This window comes from Grampus griseus, assembly GCF_964374135.1.
Source record: "Grampus griseus genome assembly, chromosome: 6".
In the NCBI taxonomy this organism is placed as follows: Eukaryota; Metazoa; Chordata; class Mammalia; order Artiodactyla; family Delphinidae; genus Grampus; species Grampus griseus.
In genome coordinates this window covers 607400-626474 of record NC_139000.1, presented here as the reverse complement: position 1 = coordinate 626474, position 19075 = coordinate 607400, and the positions used below count along the sequence as shown (strand labels likewise).

Here is a 19075-nt window from a genome sequence, read left to right as displayed (position 1 = left end):
GGCGTGTATTCCATTCAGCCGCTGAACCGGCCCCATCCCAAGGCTAACCCTGCGGGCACAGCTTCTCTGCCTACTTGCCGTGAGGAAGTTCACTCTCCGTGGAGGGCTGCACAGTGCCCACCACAATCTTTCAGGCCTGTGGGAGCCAAGGAGAGAAGGGGAAATTGGTGGGCACAGGCAAGGACAAATGTTACCTGCCTTTCCATCACCTGCCCTACAGTCAGCAGATGTTCAAAAATGACACTACTGAGTCCCACACCACTAACCTGCCAGGGACCAGGCTCCAAGAGCGCCCGGGGCTCTGCAGAGACCAGGGGCAGGTTTCAACCCAGGGCCCTTCGCAGCTTCTGGATCCCATGGCAGTCTGCAGCTACCACTACGTTAACGGTACTTTAACAGCCCTGTTTATTCAGCTGGAGAAAAGAAACTGGATTACGGCCTTCCAGAGGTCAAGTGTTCCTTCAGGACTCTGCTCAAATCACCTTTCCGAAGGAAGATAAGCCTTCTTATGCCCATCACATCTATGCCGACAGGATTACCTAATCCTGAACTACCAGAACACAACAGGGGAGCAACAAAACACACAAACTAAGAATAACATGAAAAGGAAACCCGCTCCCAACGGTCAGCTTGTACCTGGCTTTGACACAAGTTATGCCAATCCTGGGTAGGAGACAGTTTTGTAGCTGTGGCACAAACTACACCAGCCTCCAACTCAAGCATATCAATGGTTCAGGCCATGCAGCATCCATCCCAGGACAGGAGTCATGAAGCTGCTTCACTAGAACAAGGCTCCAAAGACATGTTCTGTAAAGGGCCATACAGTGAATATTTTAGCCCAGTGGTTCTTACCAGGGACAGTTTTGTCCTCCAGGAGACACTTGTGGTTGTCACAAGTGAGGGGTGCTATTGGCATCTAGTGAGTGGAGGCCAGGGATGCCGCTAAACACTCTACAATGCTCAGAACGGCTTCTCCCTCTGCACACACAGCAGTGATCCGACCCAAAAGGCCAACTGTGCCAAGACTGAGAGACCCTGTACACTGCAGGCCACATTCGCTTTCTGTCACATTCTTCTTTGTTTTTACAACCCTTTGAAAATGGAAAAGTTATTCTTAGCTGATGGGCAGCACAGGAACAGACCCCAGGCCACAGACTGCTGACCCCTGCTCTGCAGATCAGCAAGGCCCACAAAGACTCTGATGTCACACAAACTACTTGGTAGGTCCTCAACACTGGTCCACCTGGGTTGTCTTCACCCTGGCTCCCTAGGCAGGAAGCAGGGATTCTCCAAGGGAACTGGCCCCCATCCACCCAGTATGCTCTAGCCAAGTTCCAGCACCCCCCCTCACAACCTCAGCTCTGTAACCAGCTACACCACACAGCAGGGAGCGTCTCAGCATTCATCTCATTTCACCCTCAAAAGGTCAGGCAACCACTGTGCATTTCAGCAAAACATTCTCTTATTTTATTTTTATCTCAGCAAATGTTCTCATTTGGCACCTGACTGGCATCAAACCAAAGCCCTTAGGCCAACAGGCGTGGCCTGAGACCATCTGCAAACTTCCCACGTGTAGGTCTCAATGGCTATGCGCGTCAGAGCACCTGTTCCTCTCTCTGGTCCCTTAGGGCGGCCTAAAGGTCTCAGGTGCACTAACAGTGCCGGCCGTGAGGTGGTGGAAAAGTCGTGACACTGCAATCTGCTGGGATAGGTAGACAAGCAGCGCGTTGAAAGCAAGTTCTTTTCTCAGGCGACAGATATCCAGATAGGGTCCCGATCATGCTTATTCAACATACTCCTGTCTGCCTGGGCTGGAATGAAGAAAGAGCCATCCTCCCCAGCGCAACTGGGGAGGAGACACAAGCTGGTTTACACTTTTTAGAGCTCAAGCATCTAAGGAAATCTTGTCTGGGCAGATGGGGCAGTAAGCTCTCAGGTCAGCACTGCTGGCCAGGGGAGATCCGAGTCCAGCTTTGCAGCCTTTGCACAGTGGGTACTTTCCCAGGAGCCATGAAAATACTCAGAGCCCATCAGGACATTTTAGTTATATGCCGTTTCCAACTGTCAGAGGAGTTCAGGACTGTCTGGCCTTCTCAGGATCCTTCTCAGGATCTCAATTCAAGATTAGCTATTCAAAGGATGAAATAAGAGGGAATACGTTTTAAGAATCAAGGCTGCTCTTTTTAGCCCTGCTGAGGGAACCATTTCAGAGATGACTGATAGAAAGCTGGGCACCCAGCAGGGCACAAGCTGCCTTTCAGACCCAGACTTCTCCTCCGGTGCGGCGGAAGTGGGACCTCAGCCTGGGGTCCCGCATTCTAGCTTATCTTCTGCGAGGCTAGTTGACCCGGCAGGCACGGATCATGAGCAGCTGCAGGAGAATGAAGACCGGAGACGTGATCAGGCCAAACCAGAGCTCCCGAGTCTGCTCCACCAGCTTCTGGCACAACAACATCTCGAAGACGAACTTCAGGCCAAGAACCGTGAGGACCCAGAAAAGGCGGAGCACAGCCAGCCGCTTCTCTCCATCCTGGAAGAGGCGCACGGAGACGATAGTGGTGAAGTAGGTGCTGAGCCCGTCAGCGGCGAAGAAGGGCACGAACACGTTCCACCAGGAGAGGCCGGGAGCCAGGCCGTCCACACGCAGGGCCAGCAGCACGGAGAACACCAGCAGGGCCAACAGGTGCACGAAGATCTCGAAAGTAGCGAAGCCCAGCCACTGCACCAGCTCCCGGAGCGAGAAAAGCATCGCGCCGGTTGAGCGCGGGCCAGGGCCCGGCCGATGGTGCCACCCGCCAGGCTGCGCCGCCACTCCCCACGGGCCTCGCTGGCGCCTGCCGCCGTCGCCGCCGCGGCCAGCGAGAGGCAGAAAGCGACCCCGCCTGCCCCGGCCCTCGGCCCCGGTATGCAGCCAATCCCCCGGCCCCCGCCCCGGACCCAGCACTGGCCGCCAGCCGACGACCGCCTTGTTCGGACGCCATGCCCCGCCGGGCGCGGCCCAAGGGCGTCACTTCCGGCCGACGCCGGAAGTCGGAAGTCCGAGCCGATCCCGGCCGCCCGGGCCAGCGGGAGCTGCCTGCCGGTCCAGTTTCTGAATGCAGGGGACCCCGGGGCGCACCCCGATGCCGAACACGCGGCTTCTGGTGCTCTTCGGCAGCCAGACAGGCACAGCCGAAGATGTGTCGGAGAGGCTGAGGCGCGAGGCCCGGCGCAGGGAGCTTGGCTGCCGGGTGCAGGCCCTGGACTCCTACCCGGTGGTGAGGGCTCCCTGGGCCTCGGCGGGGAGACCCAGCAGGCTTGGGGTTCCGGCCCCCAGAGCCCTTGACCCTAGGGCGCCGCGTTTTGTCTGAGAGCGGGCCCTTCCGTTACGGCAGATTTAGGGGCCGAGAAAGCTTGGGAACAGCGGCCAGCTTAGCACATGGAGGAGGGGGTGAGGTAGGAGGGTGGACCCTGAAAGAGAGAAGGCAGGCCAGCCGTTCGCGGGTGTTAAGTACATTTACCCCATCTCTCTGAGTGAAGGAGACGGAGCCAGGCTGCTGGGAGGATGCCTGGTCATTACAGCCCGAGGCCTTACATATGTGTCTTTTTGTTGAGGTGAATCTGATAAATGAGCCCCTGGTGATATTTGTTTGTGCAACTACAGGCCAAGGAGAGCCCCCGGACAACATGAAGGTAAGGCTGACCTGAAGTGGCTTACTGTGCCTAGGAGCTCAGATCCCTGCCTTCGGCCCTCACCCCATTTTCATTGCCTGGAAAGTCTTGAGAAGCACAATAAATAGTTGCCCTACTATATCTGCTGCACGTCAGCCATGGATTTGGGAGGAGAGCTTTCGGTGGAGCTGGGGGCTCTGGTTGTCCATCTTAATAAACTCTTCACAGGCCACCCCTTTAGCTCTTCATGTTTTTCCAGGACTATATATAAACCTGTTATGGGTTTTGTGTGTATTTCAAAACTGACCTTCAGGGAACATTCTTCGATTCTTCGACCGTCTTTTGAGCACACACTGTATTCCGAGCATAATCTAGTGCTGGGAATCTGGCTATGAACCCAGTAGTCACGTTTCTACCCTTTCGGAGCTCAAAATACAGCAAAAGTGAAAGAGTTGAATGGGTAGTTACTATGCCAGGAAGTGCATGCTTCCAGGGAAAATGCCAGATGTTATGGGAGCATTAATAAGGGCTATCTAGCTCATTCTGGGAGTTCAGGGAGAGCTTTCTAGAAGAAAGGTGTATAGGCTAAGTCCTGAAGGATAAGTGGGGGCTAGCCAGGCACCAGGAAAGAGGGAGCAGCCTCTGCAGAGGAGAAAAACAGCCCAGCCTCTGGGATGAGCAGAAAGCAGTTCAGGATGGTCGGGGTTGGAGAGGAGAAGGGGCCAGGCAGCCAGGTCAGATCCCAAGAAGCCCAGCAGTCACAGGGAGGCAGATGGACTTGAAACAAAGGGCCAGGGAACCCATGGGATGACGTGGTCACGTTCGTATTCTAGCAAAACTAGCACTTGTCTGCAGGGGGAACAGGCTGCAGGAGAGCAGGGACAATGGGGGGGGTGCACAGCGCAGCCAAGAGCCTGGTGGCTTGAGCCAGGATGGTGGCAGAGTAGAGGAACGTGGACCCACTCCAGAGATGTTAAGGTGGAGTGGATCGAATGTGTGATCATATCTCAAAGATGAGAAAGAAGGTGCGATCAAGACAGGAAATTGGGCTCAGGTAGTAGGATGGATGGTGGTTCCAGGCACAGAAGCAAGAGAATGGGGAGGGTGAGGTGCTGGACATCACCCGGGTGGAGACGCGCAGCTGGTCTGGAGCCCCGGTGAGGATCCGGGGTGGAGGTGGATGTCACAGTGACCAGAATGTGGAGGCGAGAGAAAGGGGGCGCCTCCCTCCCCCAGGGCAGCTGCCCTAAGCACGAAGGGCGTGGAAGGTGGAGAAAAGCCTGTGAGGGGCGGGAAAGCGGCCCCATGGGCAAGAAGAGGGAGCACACCATCTCCAAGGTCAAGGGCAGAGAGCTGGCTGTTTCCAGAGGATGGTCTCCGGCACTCAGAGCTGCAGGGGGAGGCCCGAGAGGCATTGCTGGGCTTTATCAGCAAAGGGACTGCTGGTGATTTCGGGGAGAGAAGCCTTGAGGAACGTCTGTACACGAAACAATTCGAAAAGGCTTATTGCTCTGAGTGGGGCTAAGGGGTTAAAAAGAGGATACTCGTGAGACGGAGAAACGCAGGCCTGTTTAAATGTTGGTGGGGGAAAGGAGGCAGAAGGTTGAAGAACTGGGTTGGAGTGGGGATGCTGTGGGAGAGCCCACACAGGAGCACGCACAGGAGAGGAGGCAAGTCTGGAAGACCAAAGGCAGGAGGATGGTGGATGCCAGAGACGCAGGGTGGGGCGAGGGAGGCGATGAAGACCTCCGTCAGGTCAGCTGGCAGAGGTACAGACTTCACGTCGGAATCCAACAGCATGAAGGTGGTGACAGTGACACTGGGACGAGGGTGGATAAAGGAGGGCAGAGTGCCGGGATGGACACCCTACGGAAGTGGTCAGGATGGGGCCCTCCCAACATAGCACGGACTGGAGGCTCCTTTGAGAGGCTCAGACCAGGGGCCCCGGACTGGCTGCACACTGAACAGGGAGAGCCCAGCCTCCTCGTCACGGTCCTCTGAGGACGCTGGCCAGGTGTGCCCTCCCAGGCAGCCAGGGCCTTGCCCCACTGGTGACAGGCGCGAACGTGGGGTTTTCTATCAGTGCTTTTTTTTTTTTTAATAAATTTATTTATTTATTTTTTGGCCGCATTGGGTCTCCGTTGCTGCGTGCGGGCTTTCTCCAGTTGTGTCGAGCGGGGGCTACTCGTCGCGGTGGCTTCTCTTGTTGCGGAGCATGGGCTCTAGGCACACGGGCTTCAGTAGTTGTGGCACGTGGGCTCTAGAGCACAGGTTCAGTAGTTGTGGCGCACGGGCTTCATCGCTCCGCGGCATGTGGGATCTTCCCGGACCAGGGCTTGACCTGTGTCCCCTGCATTGGCAGGTGGATTCTCAACCACTGCGCCACCAGGGAAGCCCTGGCAGGTGGATTCTTAGCCATTGCGCCACCAGAGAATCCCCCTCTATCAGATTCTTAAGTACACATAGAGCAGAAAGAATGACCACGCTCTCAAGGAAAGACCCCCGTGAAGGACAGTGACCAGGAGAAGCACAAGCGGAACCCGGCGGAGCGGGGGCAGAGCAGCCAGGGTTCCATCTGCGAGAAGGGAGAGCTTGGCACCCTTGGGACAGAAACGCAAAACCTGGGCAGAGCTACGGATGAGGAAACACTGCTTAAAATGATACCAGATCAGAAGATAACATTGAGAAATCCTCCGAGAGAATATAACGAGATAGGAAACGAAAGATAATATCAGAATTCCGAGATTATTCCAGTAGCCTCGAAACGGGAAGAGTGGTGAGGGAATTACCAAGGGAAGCAACAAGACTGAAGGACGAGTCTCCAGCCCGCGAGCCCACCATGTGCCCAGGAAGGGCCCGTGGGGTGTGAACAGGGCTCCCGCTGACACACGTCTCATGTGGGTTTCAGCTGCTGGGCGCAGAGAGTGCCCAGGTGTCTAGCGAGGGACAGAGCAGGGCACAGAGCGACGCTGGCTTCTCGGCAGCGATCACGCGGTTGGACCAGCTCAGAGCAAAGCTTCAGGCTCTCGGGGAAGACGATTTCATGTAAAGTGTGCCCTGCTGTCTACCAGGCAGTGTGAGGGGAGGCCAGGCGTTTTCAGACATAAGCCGTGGGAATTGCATCTTCTCTGGACCCTTTCTCAGGAAGCACCCTGGGGGGCTCCACAGCCTGCCTGAGACAAGGTCTAAGCAGGAATGAGCAGGGGGTCTCAGGAGGCAGAGCAGGCGTGGTCCCCAGCGGTGGCCCATGCAGGAAAGTCTTGAGAACTCCAGGGAGCAGTCCAGGGCCAGTAGGCAGAATTGTGCCCCGACAGGCCCAGGACCCCTCCACCCCAGGGGGCCTCTGTCTGGCCAGGTACAAAGCAGAAGGGAGGTGGGCTGTGAGGCGAAACCTGGACCGTACCCAGAGGGCAGTGTCTCAGGGCTCAGGTCACCAGTGGCCAAAGGTGAAGGGGAGCTTTGTTTAAAGCACCTCTGTCGGCCTGCAGGGAGGCCAGGGCGGGGAGTGGAACGGGTGTGCTGCTGCACGGGCTGCCCAGCGGGTGGCCCTGCAGTCGGAAGGAGAGGGACTCGGGCTCGGTCTCTCCTGCTGTAGAGCTTCTGGAGGTTCATCTTCCGGAGGAACCTGCCATCGACCTCCCTCTGTCAGATGGACTTTGCCGTCCTGGGCCTTGGGGACTCATCTTACGCCAAGTGAGTAAGGGTGGGCAGGCTGCTGGCCTGCAGAGACTGTCTTTGGGGTCAAGCACAAGGTGTCCCGGCAGAGGGCTGGGTGGCCCAGCCCCCAGGGCTCCCACTTCGGGATGTGGCCCTGGCCATGCGTTCTCGTCCCACAGATACTCTCTGGCGGGCACCTCCTCCATGGCCAGAGGCCCCAGGGCTCGGAGGGCAGGCCAGATCCATGCAGGAAGTGGGCAGGGCGGCAAGGTGGGCGCCAGGCTGGGGCCACGCCCAAGGCACCTTCCAGGGCAGGAGGTGATGTTTGGAGCCGGACGTCCGAGGTCTGAGCCAGCGTCACCTGTCACCGTGTGACGTAGGGCAGCAAAGGCCTACCTGCTCTTCCCCCACTTTTATAAAAGCCTTTCATGAGACATTTGGGCTTGCGAAGAGCACATAGAACAGTGAGCTGCGAACAGGCGGCAGGCACAGAAGACCCCAGCCCCTGGGAGCCGCCCTGAAGCCAGCACTTCCCTGGACGTGGCCATGGGACTGCCTGCCCCGGCTTTTTCTCTTTCAACGTTTTCACAACGTAGCCATGTCCTAAGCAGAGAATGCTATCGCTCTGCGTTATTTCTTGGGGAAGTACAGAGGGCTTTGTGTTCAAGGGTATGCATGGCGTTAGGTTCCCAAGATATTAAAACCGTAACTGTGCAGCACAGGAGCTGAGGGAGGGGTCGCTGGGTACAGACACTTCCAGAGCCGGACGCAGCACGAGGCCTGCAGTCGTCCAGGTGAAAAGGACAGAAAATGGGTGGCATAGTTATCCTTGCCTACGGGGGCTTAGGGGTTCTGTTCAGTGCGTAACGTAGACATCCATTCCTGCTGGTGGGCGCGCCCACAGGAGGGGTGAGAGACCCTTCCGTTGACAGTGGCTCTGCGAGGAGCTGCCCTTCAGGGAGCAGCGAAGTGACCCCAGGAAGACTTGGGACCCTCCACCCTGCGCAGCCAGCTGGGTGCTTCCCTCCTGCCCCCGCCTGGGGCCCGGGTCAGCGCCAGCCTCCGTCTCTCCGTAGGTTCAACTTTGTGGCCAAGAAGCTGCACCGACGGCTGCTGCAGCTCGGGGGCAGCGCCCTCCTGCCCGTGTGCCTGGGCGATGACCAGCACGAGCTGGGGTGAGTGGGGGGCGGAGCACCCTCCTGCAGGCCCAGCCGGGAGCGGGGTCCCCAGACCAGGGTGCACGTGCTCTCTGCAGGCCCAACGCCACCATCGACCCCTGGCTGCACGACCTGTGGGAGAAGGTGCTGGGGCCGCACCCTTTGCCCCTTGACCTCGGCCTGAGCCCGCCCGGAATCCCGTAAGTGTGGCCTTGGGGCGGCGCCTGCAGGCGCAGCAGGCCGCTCGTCCAGGCTGGCCAGTGGTCCGACAAGTGTCTTCCCCCTTCACAGCTGGCCCTCCAAGTTCACCCTGAAGTTCCTCCAGGAGGTCCCCAGCACGTGCTCTGAGGAGCTGTGTGTGGCCGGGACAGACCCTCAGGGACCCCCTTCAGAGTTACAGCCCTTCCTGGCACCCATGGTCACCAATCAGAGGGTCACCGGCCCCTCACACTTCCAGGATGTTCGGCTGATTGAGTTCGACATCACGGGCTCTGGGGTCAGGTGAGGGCTGGTCCTGGGGACCCGTGGGGGGCATGGCCGCAGCAGGGGGGACCGTGGTCTGGGGTTCAGCAGGTCCTCTTCCAAAGCGGGCACTCAGCGGGGAAGAGAAGAGAGACGGCGGCCAGGGAGGGGGGACCAAGGACCGCCCCCGGCCTCCCTGGCCGCTTGTTTCCTTCCTCTGAAGTCCCCCAGAGCCCTGGGTGTCCCCCACAGCTTTGTGGCCGGCGACGTGGTGCTGATACAGCCCGAGAACACGGCCAGGCACGTCCAGCAGTTCTGTCAGGCACTGGGCCTGGACCCTGACCAGCACTTCACGCTGCAGCCCCGGGAGCCGGGTGAGCCCCAGCCGCCGCTGCTGCCACCGTGCACTGCGCCCTCTTCTGTGTCCCCAGCCCCCGGGCTGCCCCCACCCACGTCCCCAGCCCCCCACAGCCTCCCATTCCCCACTGCAGGTGTCCCCTGCCCCGCGCGGCTGCCCCAGCCCTGCTCCATTCAGCGCCTCGTGTCCCAGTACCTGGACATCGCCAGCGTCCCCCGCCGCTCCTTCTTTGAGCTCTTGGCCTGCCTCTCCTGCCATGAGCTCGAGCGGGAGAAGCTGCTGGAGTTCAGCTCGGCCCAGGGCCAGGAGGAGCTGTGCGAGTACTGCACCCGGCCCCGCAGGACGGTCCTGGAGGTGCGGGCAGGGGCAGGCGGGCGGGCGGGCGTGTGTGGCCGTTCCAGCCGCAGCCCTCCTGAGGCTGTCTCCGCCAGGTGCTGTGCGACTTCCCACACACGGCTGGCGCCATCCCCCCGGACTACCTGTTGGACCTTATCCCCCTGATCCGGCCGCGGGCCTTCTCCATCGCCTCTTCTCTGCTGGTGAGGGGCCGGCCTCGGGGCAGCCAGGGCCGGGGCCACCAGGGTGGGCAGCGGGGCCCTGCGTGAGGGCTTCGGGCCTTCCCCAACCCTCAGCGGCCACTGGGACCCAGCCGGGTGAAGGGGCTGGAGCCTGAAGCAGGGCAGGGTACCCACTGTCCCCTCCCCCAGGCCCACCCCTCGAGGCTGCAGATTCTCGTGGCAGTGGTGCAGTACCAGACGCGCCTCAAGGAGCCCCGCCGGGGCCTCTGTTCCAACTGGCTGGCGTCTCTGGACCCTGGGCAAGGTGACCCTGGCTCTCTGGGGCGGGGGGCCATGCGCAGGCCCCGTTCCCCCGCGTGCACCACAGCCAGTCCCGGGCTAGGGCCCTGGGCCTCCGAGCTTCTTCACGCCGCCTCCCTCCCGCGATAGGACCTGTTCGGGTGCCCCTGTGGGTGCGGTCCGGGGGCCTGACGTTCCCAAAGACACCAGACACGCCTGTGATCATGGTGGGGCCAGGCACTGGCGTGGCCCCCTTCCGAGCGGCCATCCAGGAGCGAGTGGCCCAGGGTGAGACCGGTGAGCACAGAGTCTCAGGTGGGGTGGTGGCCGGGCTGAACCTCGAGGGCCCAAGTCCTGGCTCAAGGCCCCCGCGCTTCCCCAGGAAACGTCTTGTTCTTCGGCTGCCGCCAGCGGGACCAGGACTTCTACTGGGAGGCCGAGTGGAAGGAGCTGCAGACGCGGGGCTGCCTGACTCTCGTCACGGCCTTCTCCCGGGAGCAGGTGGGTGTGTGGGGGGCGGGGAGGGACGCTGGGGGGCGCAGACTCACCCCGTCCCCCCGCCCTGCAGGAGCAGAAGGTGTACGTGCAGCACCGGCTCCGGGAGCTCGGGCCGCTGGTGTGGGGGCTGCTGGATCTCCGGGGCGCTCACTTCTACCTGGCGGGGTGAGCCCGGACGCAGGTCGTGGCGGGGGACCAGTCCCCTGGGGACTCCGACCGTGCTGAGCCCTAGCCTGCCTTTCCCTCCAGCAACGCCAAGTACATGCCAGCTGATGTGTCAGACGCCCTGACGTCCATCTTCCAGGAGGAGGGCGGGCTCTCCGGCCCCGCCGCGGCCGCCTACCTCGCCAGGCTCCAGCGGACCCTGCGTTTCCAGACCGAGACGTGGGCCTGAGGAGCCGTCCTGCTGTTGGCCACAGCCACTCTGACTTCTGCTCTCTGGAGACCATTGTTACCTCTCTCCCTGTCCAGTCCCAGCTGGGAGGACAGTCAGCTCTCCTTCCTGCACAGACCCCGAGCAGCGGGAGGAGACCCCCAGGCAGCCCACACCGTACAGCCTGAGCAATAAAGGATGGGCTCTGGGCGGCCGCTTCTTACCTGCTCTTCCTTGTGCCATAGTGCTTCTCAGGTGGTGGGTGGGCGCACAGCTCACCCGCCCTGCTGGGCGCGAGGGCACCGTTGCTCAGCCCCACACCTCGGTGCCCGATTCTCACGCGGTGGGTGCCAGCTGTTTGCCCTCCTTGTACAAGCTCTGCCCTGGCCCTGACGGCCCAGTAGGGGGAGGCCTGGAGAGGCACCAGGCAAGGCTGGCGTCGACCGTCCCCTCCCAGCCCAGGGCAGAGCAGCCCAGGGCCCTGGGAGGGAGGGGGCGGGGCCTCGGGTGGGAGGGGAGGGGCGGGGCCCAGGCTGGTGGGGGAGAGACGTGTGCGCGGTGTCCCCACCCCGGGAGTGGAATTCCTGCTGGAGGAGTTAGGCTGGCCTGCCCACAGCGCCGCCGCCTAGAATACAGCTGGCTGACACAGGGATCGCTGCGGCTGGGCCTGGCAGAGCCTCTTGGGGACGGGACGGCACGCTGGGCCCAGGAGCCGCCCGCAGCTGGCACGGCTGTTGGGGCCCGAGTGAAGTTTATTCTGAGTGGGGCCTGGAGCCAGGAGGAGGAGGCAGTCGCTGCAAGGTCAGTGCCAGGCCGTGCCCCAGCCCCGGAGGGCCACACTGACCTTCACAGCCCCGGCCTGCCCCGTCGCCGCCCTGGGGTCCCCACCCACCCATCCCGACCCCTGCCCTGGAGGCACCGCCCCTGAACTGTGCCCTGGGGCCCCCACTCATGGCCCTGCTGACCTCAGCTCTGGGCTCACCAGTCTGCCTTTGGCCTCCCTGGGCCCTGAGCACCTGGACCCTCTGCGCCAAGTGCTGGTAGATAATGGGTCGGACAGCGGGGCCCTTGGGAGCCCCCAGGGTGCCAGGACTCCAGACAGTGAGCCCCTGCTGGGGGCTGCAGCCTCGGCCCGCCCCTGGGCCCGGCCCACAGAGAACGAGGACGAGGACGAGGACGAGGAGTGCCCCATCTGCACTGAGGCCTACGGGCCCGGGGAGCACCGCCTCACCCTGCTGAACTGCGGCCACGGCCTATGTGTGGGCTGCCTGCACCGGCTGCTGGGTGCAGCCCCCAGTGCTGACCTGGGCCGGGTGTGCTGCCCGCTGTGTCGCCAGAAAACACCCACGCTCGAGTGGGCGATCTGCCGGCTGCAGGAGGAGCTGCTCCAAGCCGATGGGCCCCAGCGCCCTGCGCCCAACGCCCTCCCCGTGCCGCCCCGCCGGGGCCCCGGGCCCTGGGCCTCCCTAGAGCACCGCTACCAGCTGCGCTTCCTGCCGGGGCCTGTGGGCAGCCGAGGCTGCCTGCCCTTTCTGCCCTGCCCGCCCTGCCTGGGCTCCCGGCTCTGGGCCCTGCGGGAACGGGGGCCCTGCGCCCGCCGCCTGGCGCTGCTGGGGCTGCTGGCCCTCGAGCTGCTGGGGCTGCTGCTCATCTTCGCCCCACTCGCGCTGCTGGGGCTGCTCTTCGTGCTGCTGGACAGCTCCCGCCGCTAAGCAGAGCCCGTCACGGCCGCCACCAGCACGGCCTGGGTCTGGGACAGCCATGGCCGCCAGCGGACAGGGGGCCCAGGCTGGCCCGAGCCTTGGTGCCCTGAGGCCCGATGACCAGGCTGAAGGACCCAAGGGTGACCGGGGCACTAGCCTTCAACCAAGGCCCAGCACCCGGGCAGGGCCACCCAGGAGCCTGTGTTCAGCATCTGACCCAGCCAGGGACTCCAGACTGCCCTGCTGCCCGGACATGAGCCACTGACGCCCAGGACAGCACTGGAGGAGCTCTGTGACACGGGCCCCAAGTGCTCCTCGATGGACAGGCCCCACACTGCTGCCGGGCTGTCGCCGCCCTCCCACCTGGCCTGCCTGCAGGAGCGGGACGGGACGGGTGCAATGGCAGGGAGTCGAGTCCTTGGAGTGGGCGGAGCCCTGGGCCGGGGCTGCAGGCCCCCCACCTGCCCACGTTCCAGATAAGGGCCAGCGTGTGTTCCCTGAAGGTCAGGGTAGCCGAGGGGAGGGCTCCTGCCGCACAGGCCCAGCCCACAGAGGGCCTGCTCACCTGGCCAGTCAGGATCCAAGTGGCGACGCTGAACAGCCGGAGGGTCAGCACACGCCCCTCAGCCTCAAGGGACGTGGGCCCAGCCAGGCCCTGGAGACGCAGAGCACCAAGCTGGGCCCCAGTTCTGCCCCTGCCTCCTCTGTGACCTCCCTTCGGGGAGCCGGGGCCTTTATCTGAAGGACAGGCGCCGTCACAGCACCACCTCCTGGGCTCGTTGGTGACATGCTGAGCCCTGTGCCCAGCGCGCGAGATGGCCCTCAGTAATAAACGGTAGCTACTACTGACACTGTTGTGGCTACGTCGCCGTCATCTTTACCCTGCCTTCACCAACCAGGCGACAAAGTTTCTTCTCCAAATCCAGGTCGTTCTAGTGCCAGACAGGAGACCCTCCTCCGGTCCTCATACCTGATCGTGACTGCGGCCAGCCCTTGTCCCAACCCCAGTCCAGGCTGGCCCCCAGGCCATTCTCACATAACCTCAGAGGATCAGGTAGGCACCAGGGGCCAGCTGGACTGACTTGTTCCCCCGTTGGCTGCACTCACATCCAGCGGCAGTGCAGAGGAAGCGTCCTCCCTTTGCCCAGCTGGGCCTGCTTTGCACACCTGCCCCCACAGTCCCGCCTGGCACATACAGGAGGCTGGCTCCGCATAGAGGTGTGGGGCGTTCACATACACACACACACACACACACACACATACACACACACACAGAGGCTGGCTCTGCATAGAGGTGTGGGGCATTCTCTCACACACACACACACACACACACACACACACACAGAGGCTGGCTCTGCATAGAGGTGTGGGGCATTCTCTCTCTCAAACACACACACACACACACACACACACACACACACACACAGAGGCTGGCTCCGCATAGAGGTGTGGAGCATTCTCTCTCACACACATACACACATACATACACACACACACACATGAGTGTCAGGCCCAGCCCTCCTGGGCAGCGTGCCTGGACCGCGTGCCTGGACCAGACTGGCCCCCAGCGAGCAGACCAGGTTGACCCCAAACAGCACTGGGCCTTCCTCTGGCTGCTCCAGCCTGGACCCTGTCAGGGCTGCAGCCCTGCGTGCCCACCCTGGCCCAGGCCTGTGCGCAGGCCTAGGCTTCAGTCCAGGGAACGAGGTGCAAACTTTGGCAGAGTTTTAATGGCAAGGTTGGCTGCAGCGACAGTGCCACGCGGGTGGGGACCAGAAGCTGTGGTGGGCAAGGGGTCAGTGGGCAACAGGGCAGGGCCAGATCCCTGAAGAAGCAGCGAGCGAGGACCGGTGGGCGGTGGCGGGCGGGCGGGCGGGCGGGCGCTACATGATGGAGCAGGCAGACAGCGGGTTCCGCACGTGGCAGGTGCACGCGGCCCCGCAGTACTGCCGGAAGGTCTGGTAGCAGCTGCCCTCAGGCTCGCCCCCCCACTGGCCACCGGAAGGAGCGGTCAGTGCCTCGGGTGGCAGGCGGCTCAAGATGGACGTGTTGACGGCCAGCGCAGCCAGGCCGTAGTCAGTGAAGAGCACAGTCTCGCGGCGGCAGGTGGGACAGGAGATGAACTTGTACTTGGGGCAGGACTCGTAGAGAATCTGCAAGCACTGCTCACACACAGAGTGCAGGCAGGACAGCACGCGGGGCCGCCGCTGCGTGACGTTGTACGTGTGCCCGCAGGTGGGGCACTCCAGAGGCTCTCCTGCAGCCGCTGCCACTGCCGCGGAGGCCCCTGAGGCCGCAGGGCCAGGCCGAATCACGTACTGATTCACGATGACCTCGTCCGCCGGCGCCACTCGGGGGAAGCCCAGCTCCGCGCTGCCCTTGCGGGGCCGACGTGGCAGTGGCGGGGTGCAGGGCGCCCCTTCCAAGGCAGGCATGTCCCCCCCACAGGCCTGGTTGACGATGATCTCTGTGTCTGAGGGCCAGGCTCTCTTGGGTGCCAGAGCAGGGGTGGGCCGGGGTGCAGGTGGGAAGCAGGGGGCGGCCGCCTGCAGCTCGGGGAACTTCTCAGGGTGGACCATCTTCATGGCCTCCATCTTGAGGATGACATGGGGGCCCTTCAGGCAGGACATGAGGAAGCTCGGCCAGCCACTGCCCGCCTCGGGCCCAGGGTCAGCCGGCATCCGGCTGTCTCCAGTCAGACTGGGTGTTCGGGTGGGTGGGGGAGTTGGGTGCGGCCGGGGGGGAGGAGAGGGGGCAGCATCCTGGTCCCGCCAGGCCTGGTGGGGACCCTGGACGCCCTGTGGACTCCTGGGGGAGGCTGGCAAGAGCTTGGGGGGAAGGGCCCCCCCCAGTGGCCACAGTGGCTTCTCAGGTCCAGTCCGAGGAGGAGGAGGAAGAAGCGGGGGAGGAGGAGAGGAACAGGGGCAGGGGGGTGTGGGAGACTGCCCTGGGCTGGAGGTCGGGCCCAGGGGCTCACCCAGGGTCTCTGGCTGCTGAGGCTGGCGAGGGGGCGTTGGGGGGTGTCCCCCTGCAGCCGAGATCAGCCGTCCCGGGGCCGGGACATCCGGGCAGGCAGGGGCTAGGTGGGCCCCATGGCTCCAGGACAGGGCGCCCAGGGAAGGCAGCTAGCCTGAGCCCTGGCTGCGGAAGGACCCGGGCTGCAAGCTCGGCGGCGGCGGCGGCCGCGGCGGCCGCGGCGGGAGCAGAGGAGAGGCCTTCACCGGGCCCGAGCTGCAGGTGAGAGACAGCGTGAGGGCAGCGCCCGGGCCCACCCTCACCCTCACCCTCACCCTCACCCTCACCCTGCACAAAAGGGTGCCCGACCTCTGACCCTTACCCTCGCCAGACTCGGAACCCAGCCCCCTCCCCTGTCCCCGTTCCCGAGGCCCGACCTCTGCCTAGGAGTGGAGGCCGGCCAGCGGCGACCCCGCGCTGTCCCGCCCCGCCCCGCCCGCGCTCACCTGCCCCAGCCTGGCGTCCCCGGCCGGGCCGCGCGCCGCCGCCGCAGAGGTTGTCTCAAAGGCAGGCCTGGATGCGGCGCCCGCGCCTTGGCCCGGTGGCTCCGGCGGCTCTGGCGGCGACCTCGGGCGATGGCCGGGCCGCGGCGGCTCCCGGGGGCGTGGGGCGCGGGGCTCGGCTCGGCGCGGCGGCGGCGGCGGCGGCGGCAGGTGCGTGCCGAGCGTGGCGCGCTCTGCGGCGGAGGCGCGGGGACCGCAGTGCGCGCGGCGCCCGCCCGCGCCCGCAGCGCCACCCCCCCCCCCGTCTGGGGACCCGCGCGGGGTCCGCGGGGCGGGGCCAGTCTCTCTGCCGCCCCTCGATCCGCCGCGGGCCTGGCGCCCGCTCTCGGGGTCGCCCTCCTCCTCCCAGCGCGGGCCGCGTGGGGGTCAGGATCTCCGCGGCGTCCCCCCTCCTGCCTCCCCTTCCCCCGTCCCCGCCTGGCTGAGCCTGGGTCCTAGTCAAGCCCCCCGCCTCAATTCTGGAAGGGAAAGCCTTCTTTGAGTTCTCACAATGCCAGAGGGAGGAAGGGGAGGAGAAAGCCCAGGGGTGGTCCCATGAAAGCTGGTTCCCAGGACCCCACCATGGGACTGCCTTGTGTCCCCGCCAGAGTCAGGGTCTCTGCTTGCCCTTCCACTCGGCCCCCAGTGGGGATGCCTCCAGGGTTTTCTGGCTCATAGGTGCAGCAGACTGTTTCAAAGACCGCGATGTGACAGAAGAGGGTGATCAGGGGCGGGCAAGCCACATCAGAGGAGTGAATGGAGGGAGGAACGGCAGTTGGGAGAATGCTCCAGGGACAGGACAGTTGGACAGATGGGTGGTGTGAGGGGTAGGTGCAAGGTCAAACAGACAGCTGGACAGGCTGCCATGGGGCAGCTCAGGGAGGACACGCACCTACACAGGGTGGGGTGGCCCTTTCCAGCATCCCAGCAGGTCAGCACGTGTCCCGTTGTCACAGAGTTGTGTGCTAACCTGACCGCACCCAGCACAGAGGCTCCATTCCTTTCTGCTTCTTCCTCAGGCCAGGCTTCCTTGCCCACCCCCTCACCCCCCGGGATACGCCCTCTGCCTGTGAGGAGCTCTCAGGTGAGAGGGAAGACAGAGGACACGCTGACAAATACAGGGCAAGGGACCAGGGCTGCATGGGCCTCCAGAGAGCCTTTCCCTAACCTGCCAGGGCCACCACATGGCATGCTGGCACTCCTTTGATCAGCACTGGGCCATGCACCTAACCCTGGACAGTCCCAGCCCCTTCTGGCCACAGCTCCTCTGCTCTGTACAGGCCAGACTGCACCTGGCTATACACCTAGCCCCAAGTCCTGCAGGCAAAAGAGCCCGGAAAGGTCGGCGCTCCTAATAAAGGGCCCCACGCGGGCAAAACAGGCTGCAGAGGCACCCCTGGCCCATAGGCCTTGACTTTGCCGCTCTTTGCCATCTCAGGCTAGTGCCTGCGCCTCTGTGCCCTCCCCCATTCAGCGAGAGCATGTGTGCTAGTGTGCAGGTGCCCCGTGGGAGGGGCAGCGGGGTGCTTATGGGGCCCTGGCGCGAAGGCAGAGAACCTGCGGCAGCCCCGACCAGGGGAGGACTGGGGGTCCAGTCTAGGCAAGGGCTTTGCTCATCTCCCCACCAACTCCCTAGGCGCGCACCCAAGGTGGTACCGGCCACTAGGCCCCACCCCTTACCCGAGGCCCCGCCCCTGGAGATAAAGTCCACCCAGTGCAAGGCTCCCGCCCAGAGCCCGCCCAAACCCACGCCTCCCGAGCCGGGCGGCTCAGAGATGGTGCAGCCCAAGCCGGGTCCTGGACAGATGAGGCCAGCTGACCCCGAACCTGGTGTTTAGGAAAACCCTTGAGCGCAGAGGCTTCTGGGGAATATAGTTCCCACCGGTCGCACCTCCACCCCAACCCTGTCAGTCCTGTTTTGCGCATGCGCCAGCCTCCTCTCAGCAAGGGGCAGAATCTGTAGGGGCTGTGGGCGGGGCTTCTGGCGCCTGCGCACTGGACCTCTGTTGTCCGCCTCCGAACTTCCCGGTCTTTGGGCCTAATTGCCCCTACGTCTGGTGCCGCATCGGTACTACTCATGTCCGGACCGGTCTGACCGGCCCCATGCAGGCCACTCTGGTCAGCTGGCCTCTGGGCCGTGTCTGATTTGATCCCGCCCTTCCTGGGGGTGCCCCCCGAGCGCCAAGGACTAGGGGTGCGTGTCCAGGCCGCACCCTACTGTCCCGGTTGCCCCAAGCGGAGCTCACCGTGCCAGGCCCAAACCCAAGACCCCAGTGCTCACATCCACCCCCCCACATACAGCGACCCTGTATGGCAGGTGCTATGTGCCCCCTCACAGATGGAGGGGATGCAAGGGCCAAGGATGGGGACGCTGAGGGATCGGGGCCTTGTGGCCCACGAGGCCACCAACCAGAGGGAAACTAGTTTCAGAAATGAGCTAGAAACGTCACTTGTGTATGAAGCCCATGTCGCCAATTGTAAGATAAGTAAGTTTTATCGGCAAAGGTGTGTAAACCGACCATTTCTCATCGGTTAAAAAAAACAGCAAACCTCCAAGCCGTGTGTTCGCAAACATCTTGGTCTCTGCCTGCGGGGTAGAGGCTGGGTCACAGTGAGGACCTCTGCTCTCTGCTTCGGAGCAGAGGCTCTGAGACGTGTGAGTAATGGCTGGGCCCCCAGACCACCTGCAGGCCTGACCCCAGACTCGCCTCCTGTCCTGCCTTCTGGTGAGCTGCAGGTCCCTGGAGGGCCAGGACATGCCCCAGATGCGTTGAGGCTGAATCACCCAGGCTGGCAATGTCCCAGGGAGGCCAGGCTGCAGTCAACGCCCATCCAAAAAAGGAACGGTGGGTGGCCGCTGTGCTCCAGGAACCGGGGCCTCCTGGGATCCTGGGAACCCCATCTTTGAGCCCCGCCCACAGC

The 19075-nt window shown here is 63.2% G+C and overlaps 4 protein-coding genes across 5 annotated transcripts; 2 read left to right on the top strand and 2 right to left on the bottom strand.

Annotated features, from left to right (window-relative positions):
* Positions 1-1451: 1451 nt before the first annotated feature.
* TMEM203 (transmembrane protein 203) lies at positions 1452-2977 on the bottom strand. The gene has a single exon (XM_082656474.1). The coding sequence runs from the start codon at positions 2747-2749 to the stop codon at positions 2339-2341; it is 411 nt and encodes a 136-aa protein (XP_082512600.1). The 5' UTR covers positions 2750-2977; the 3' UTR covers positions 1452-2338.
* Positions 2978-3049: 72 nt separating this feature from the next.
* Positions 3050-11170, top strand: NDOR1 (NADPH dependent diflavin oxidoreductase 1). 2 transcript variants are annotated; one of them, XM_082657119.1, is made up of 14 exons: positions 3050-3257; positions 3595-3672; positions 7247-7344; positions 8385-8483; positions 8564-8665; positions 8757-8966; positions 9180-9301; positions 9419-9639; positions 9717-9824; positions 9993-10107; positions 10233-10379; positions 10465-10583; positions 10651-10745; positions 10885-11170. In XM_082657119.1, the coding sequence occupies exons 1-14, from the start codon at positions 3096-3098 to the stop codon at positions 11006-11008; spliced, it is 1800 nt and encodes a 599-aa protein (XP_082513245.1). In that variant the 5' UTR covers positions 3050-3095; the 3' UTR covers positions 11009-11170. The 2 variants fall into 2 exon arrangements, with proteins under 2 accessions (XP_082513245.1, XP_082513244.1); XM_082657118.1 differs by having other exon boundaries at positions 10830-11170.
* Positions 11171-11717: 547 nt separating this feature from the next.
* Positions 11718-13488, top strand: LOC309823727 (ring finger protein-like; the record flags this gene model as incomplete). Its single annotated transcript, XM_082656263.1, has 1 exon — positions 11718-13488. A coding segment is annotated over one exon (948 nt), but the record flags the coding sequence as incomplete, so codon positions are not given.
* A 907-nt stretch (positions 13489-14395) lies between these two features.
* Positions 14396-15507, bottom strand: RNF208 (ring finger protein 208). Its single transcript, XM_082656685.1, has one exon. It carries the CDS (start codon positions 15335-15337, stop codon positions 14540-14542), a length of 798 nt encoding a protein of 265 aa, XP_082512811.1. The 5' UTR covers positions 15338-15507; the 3' UTR covers positions 14396-14539.
* Between the last annotated feature and the right edge of the window lie 3568 nt (positions 15508-19075).

What these genes read in the sequence shown, in the direction of transcription:
- RNF208 (XM_082656685.1), bottom strand. Translation starts at nt 15,337, where the DNA reads ATGCCGGCTGACCCTGGGCCCGAGGCGGGCAGTGGCTGGCCGAGCTTC.
- NDOR1 (XM_082657118.1), top strand. Translation starts at nt 3,096, where the DNA reads ATGCAGGGGACCCCGGGGCGCACCCCGATGCCGAACACGCGGCTTCTG. An exon ending in GGGGACTCATCTTACGCCAA is followed by an intron (nt 7,345 to 8,384) that starts GTGAGTAAGGGT and finishes GTCTCTCCGTAG; the next exon opens with GTTCAACTTTGTGGCCAAGA. An exon ending in AGTGGCCCAGGGTGAGACCG is followed by an intron (nt 10,380 to 10,464) that starts GTGAGCACAGAG and finishes GCGCTTCCCCAG; the next exon opens with GAAACGTCTTGTTCTTCGGC.
- TMEM203 (XM_082656474.1), bottom strand. Translation starts at nt 2,749, where the DNA reads ATGCTTTTCTCGCTCCGGGAGCTGGTGCAGTGGCTGGGCTTCGCTACT.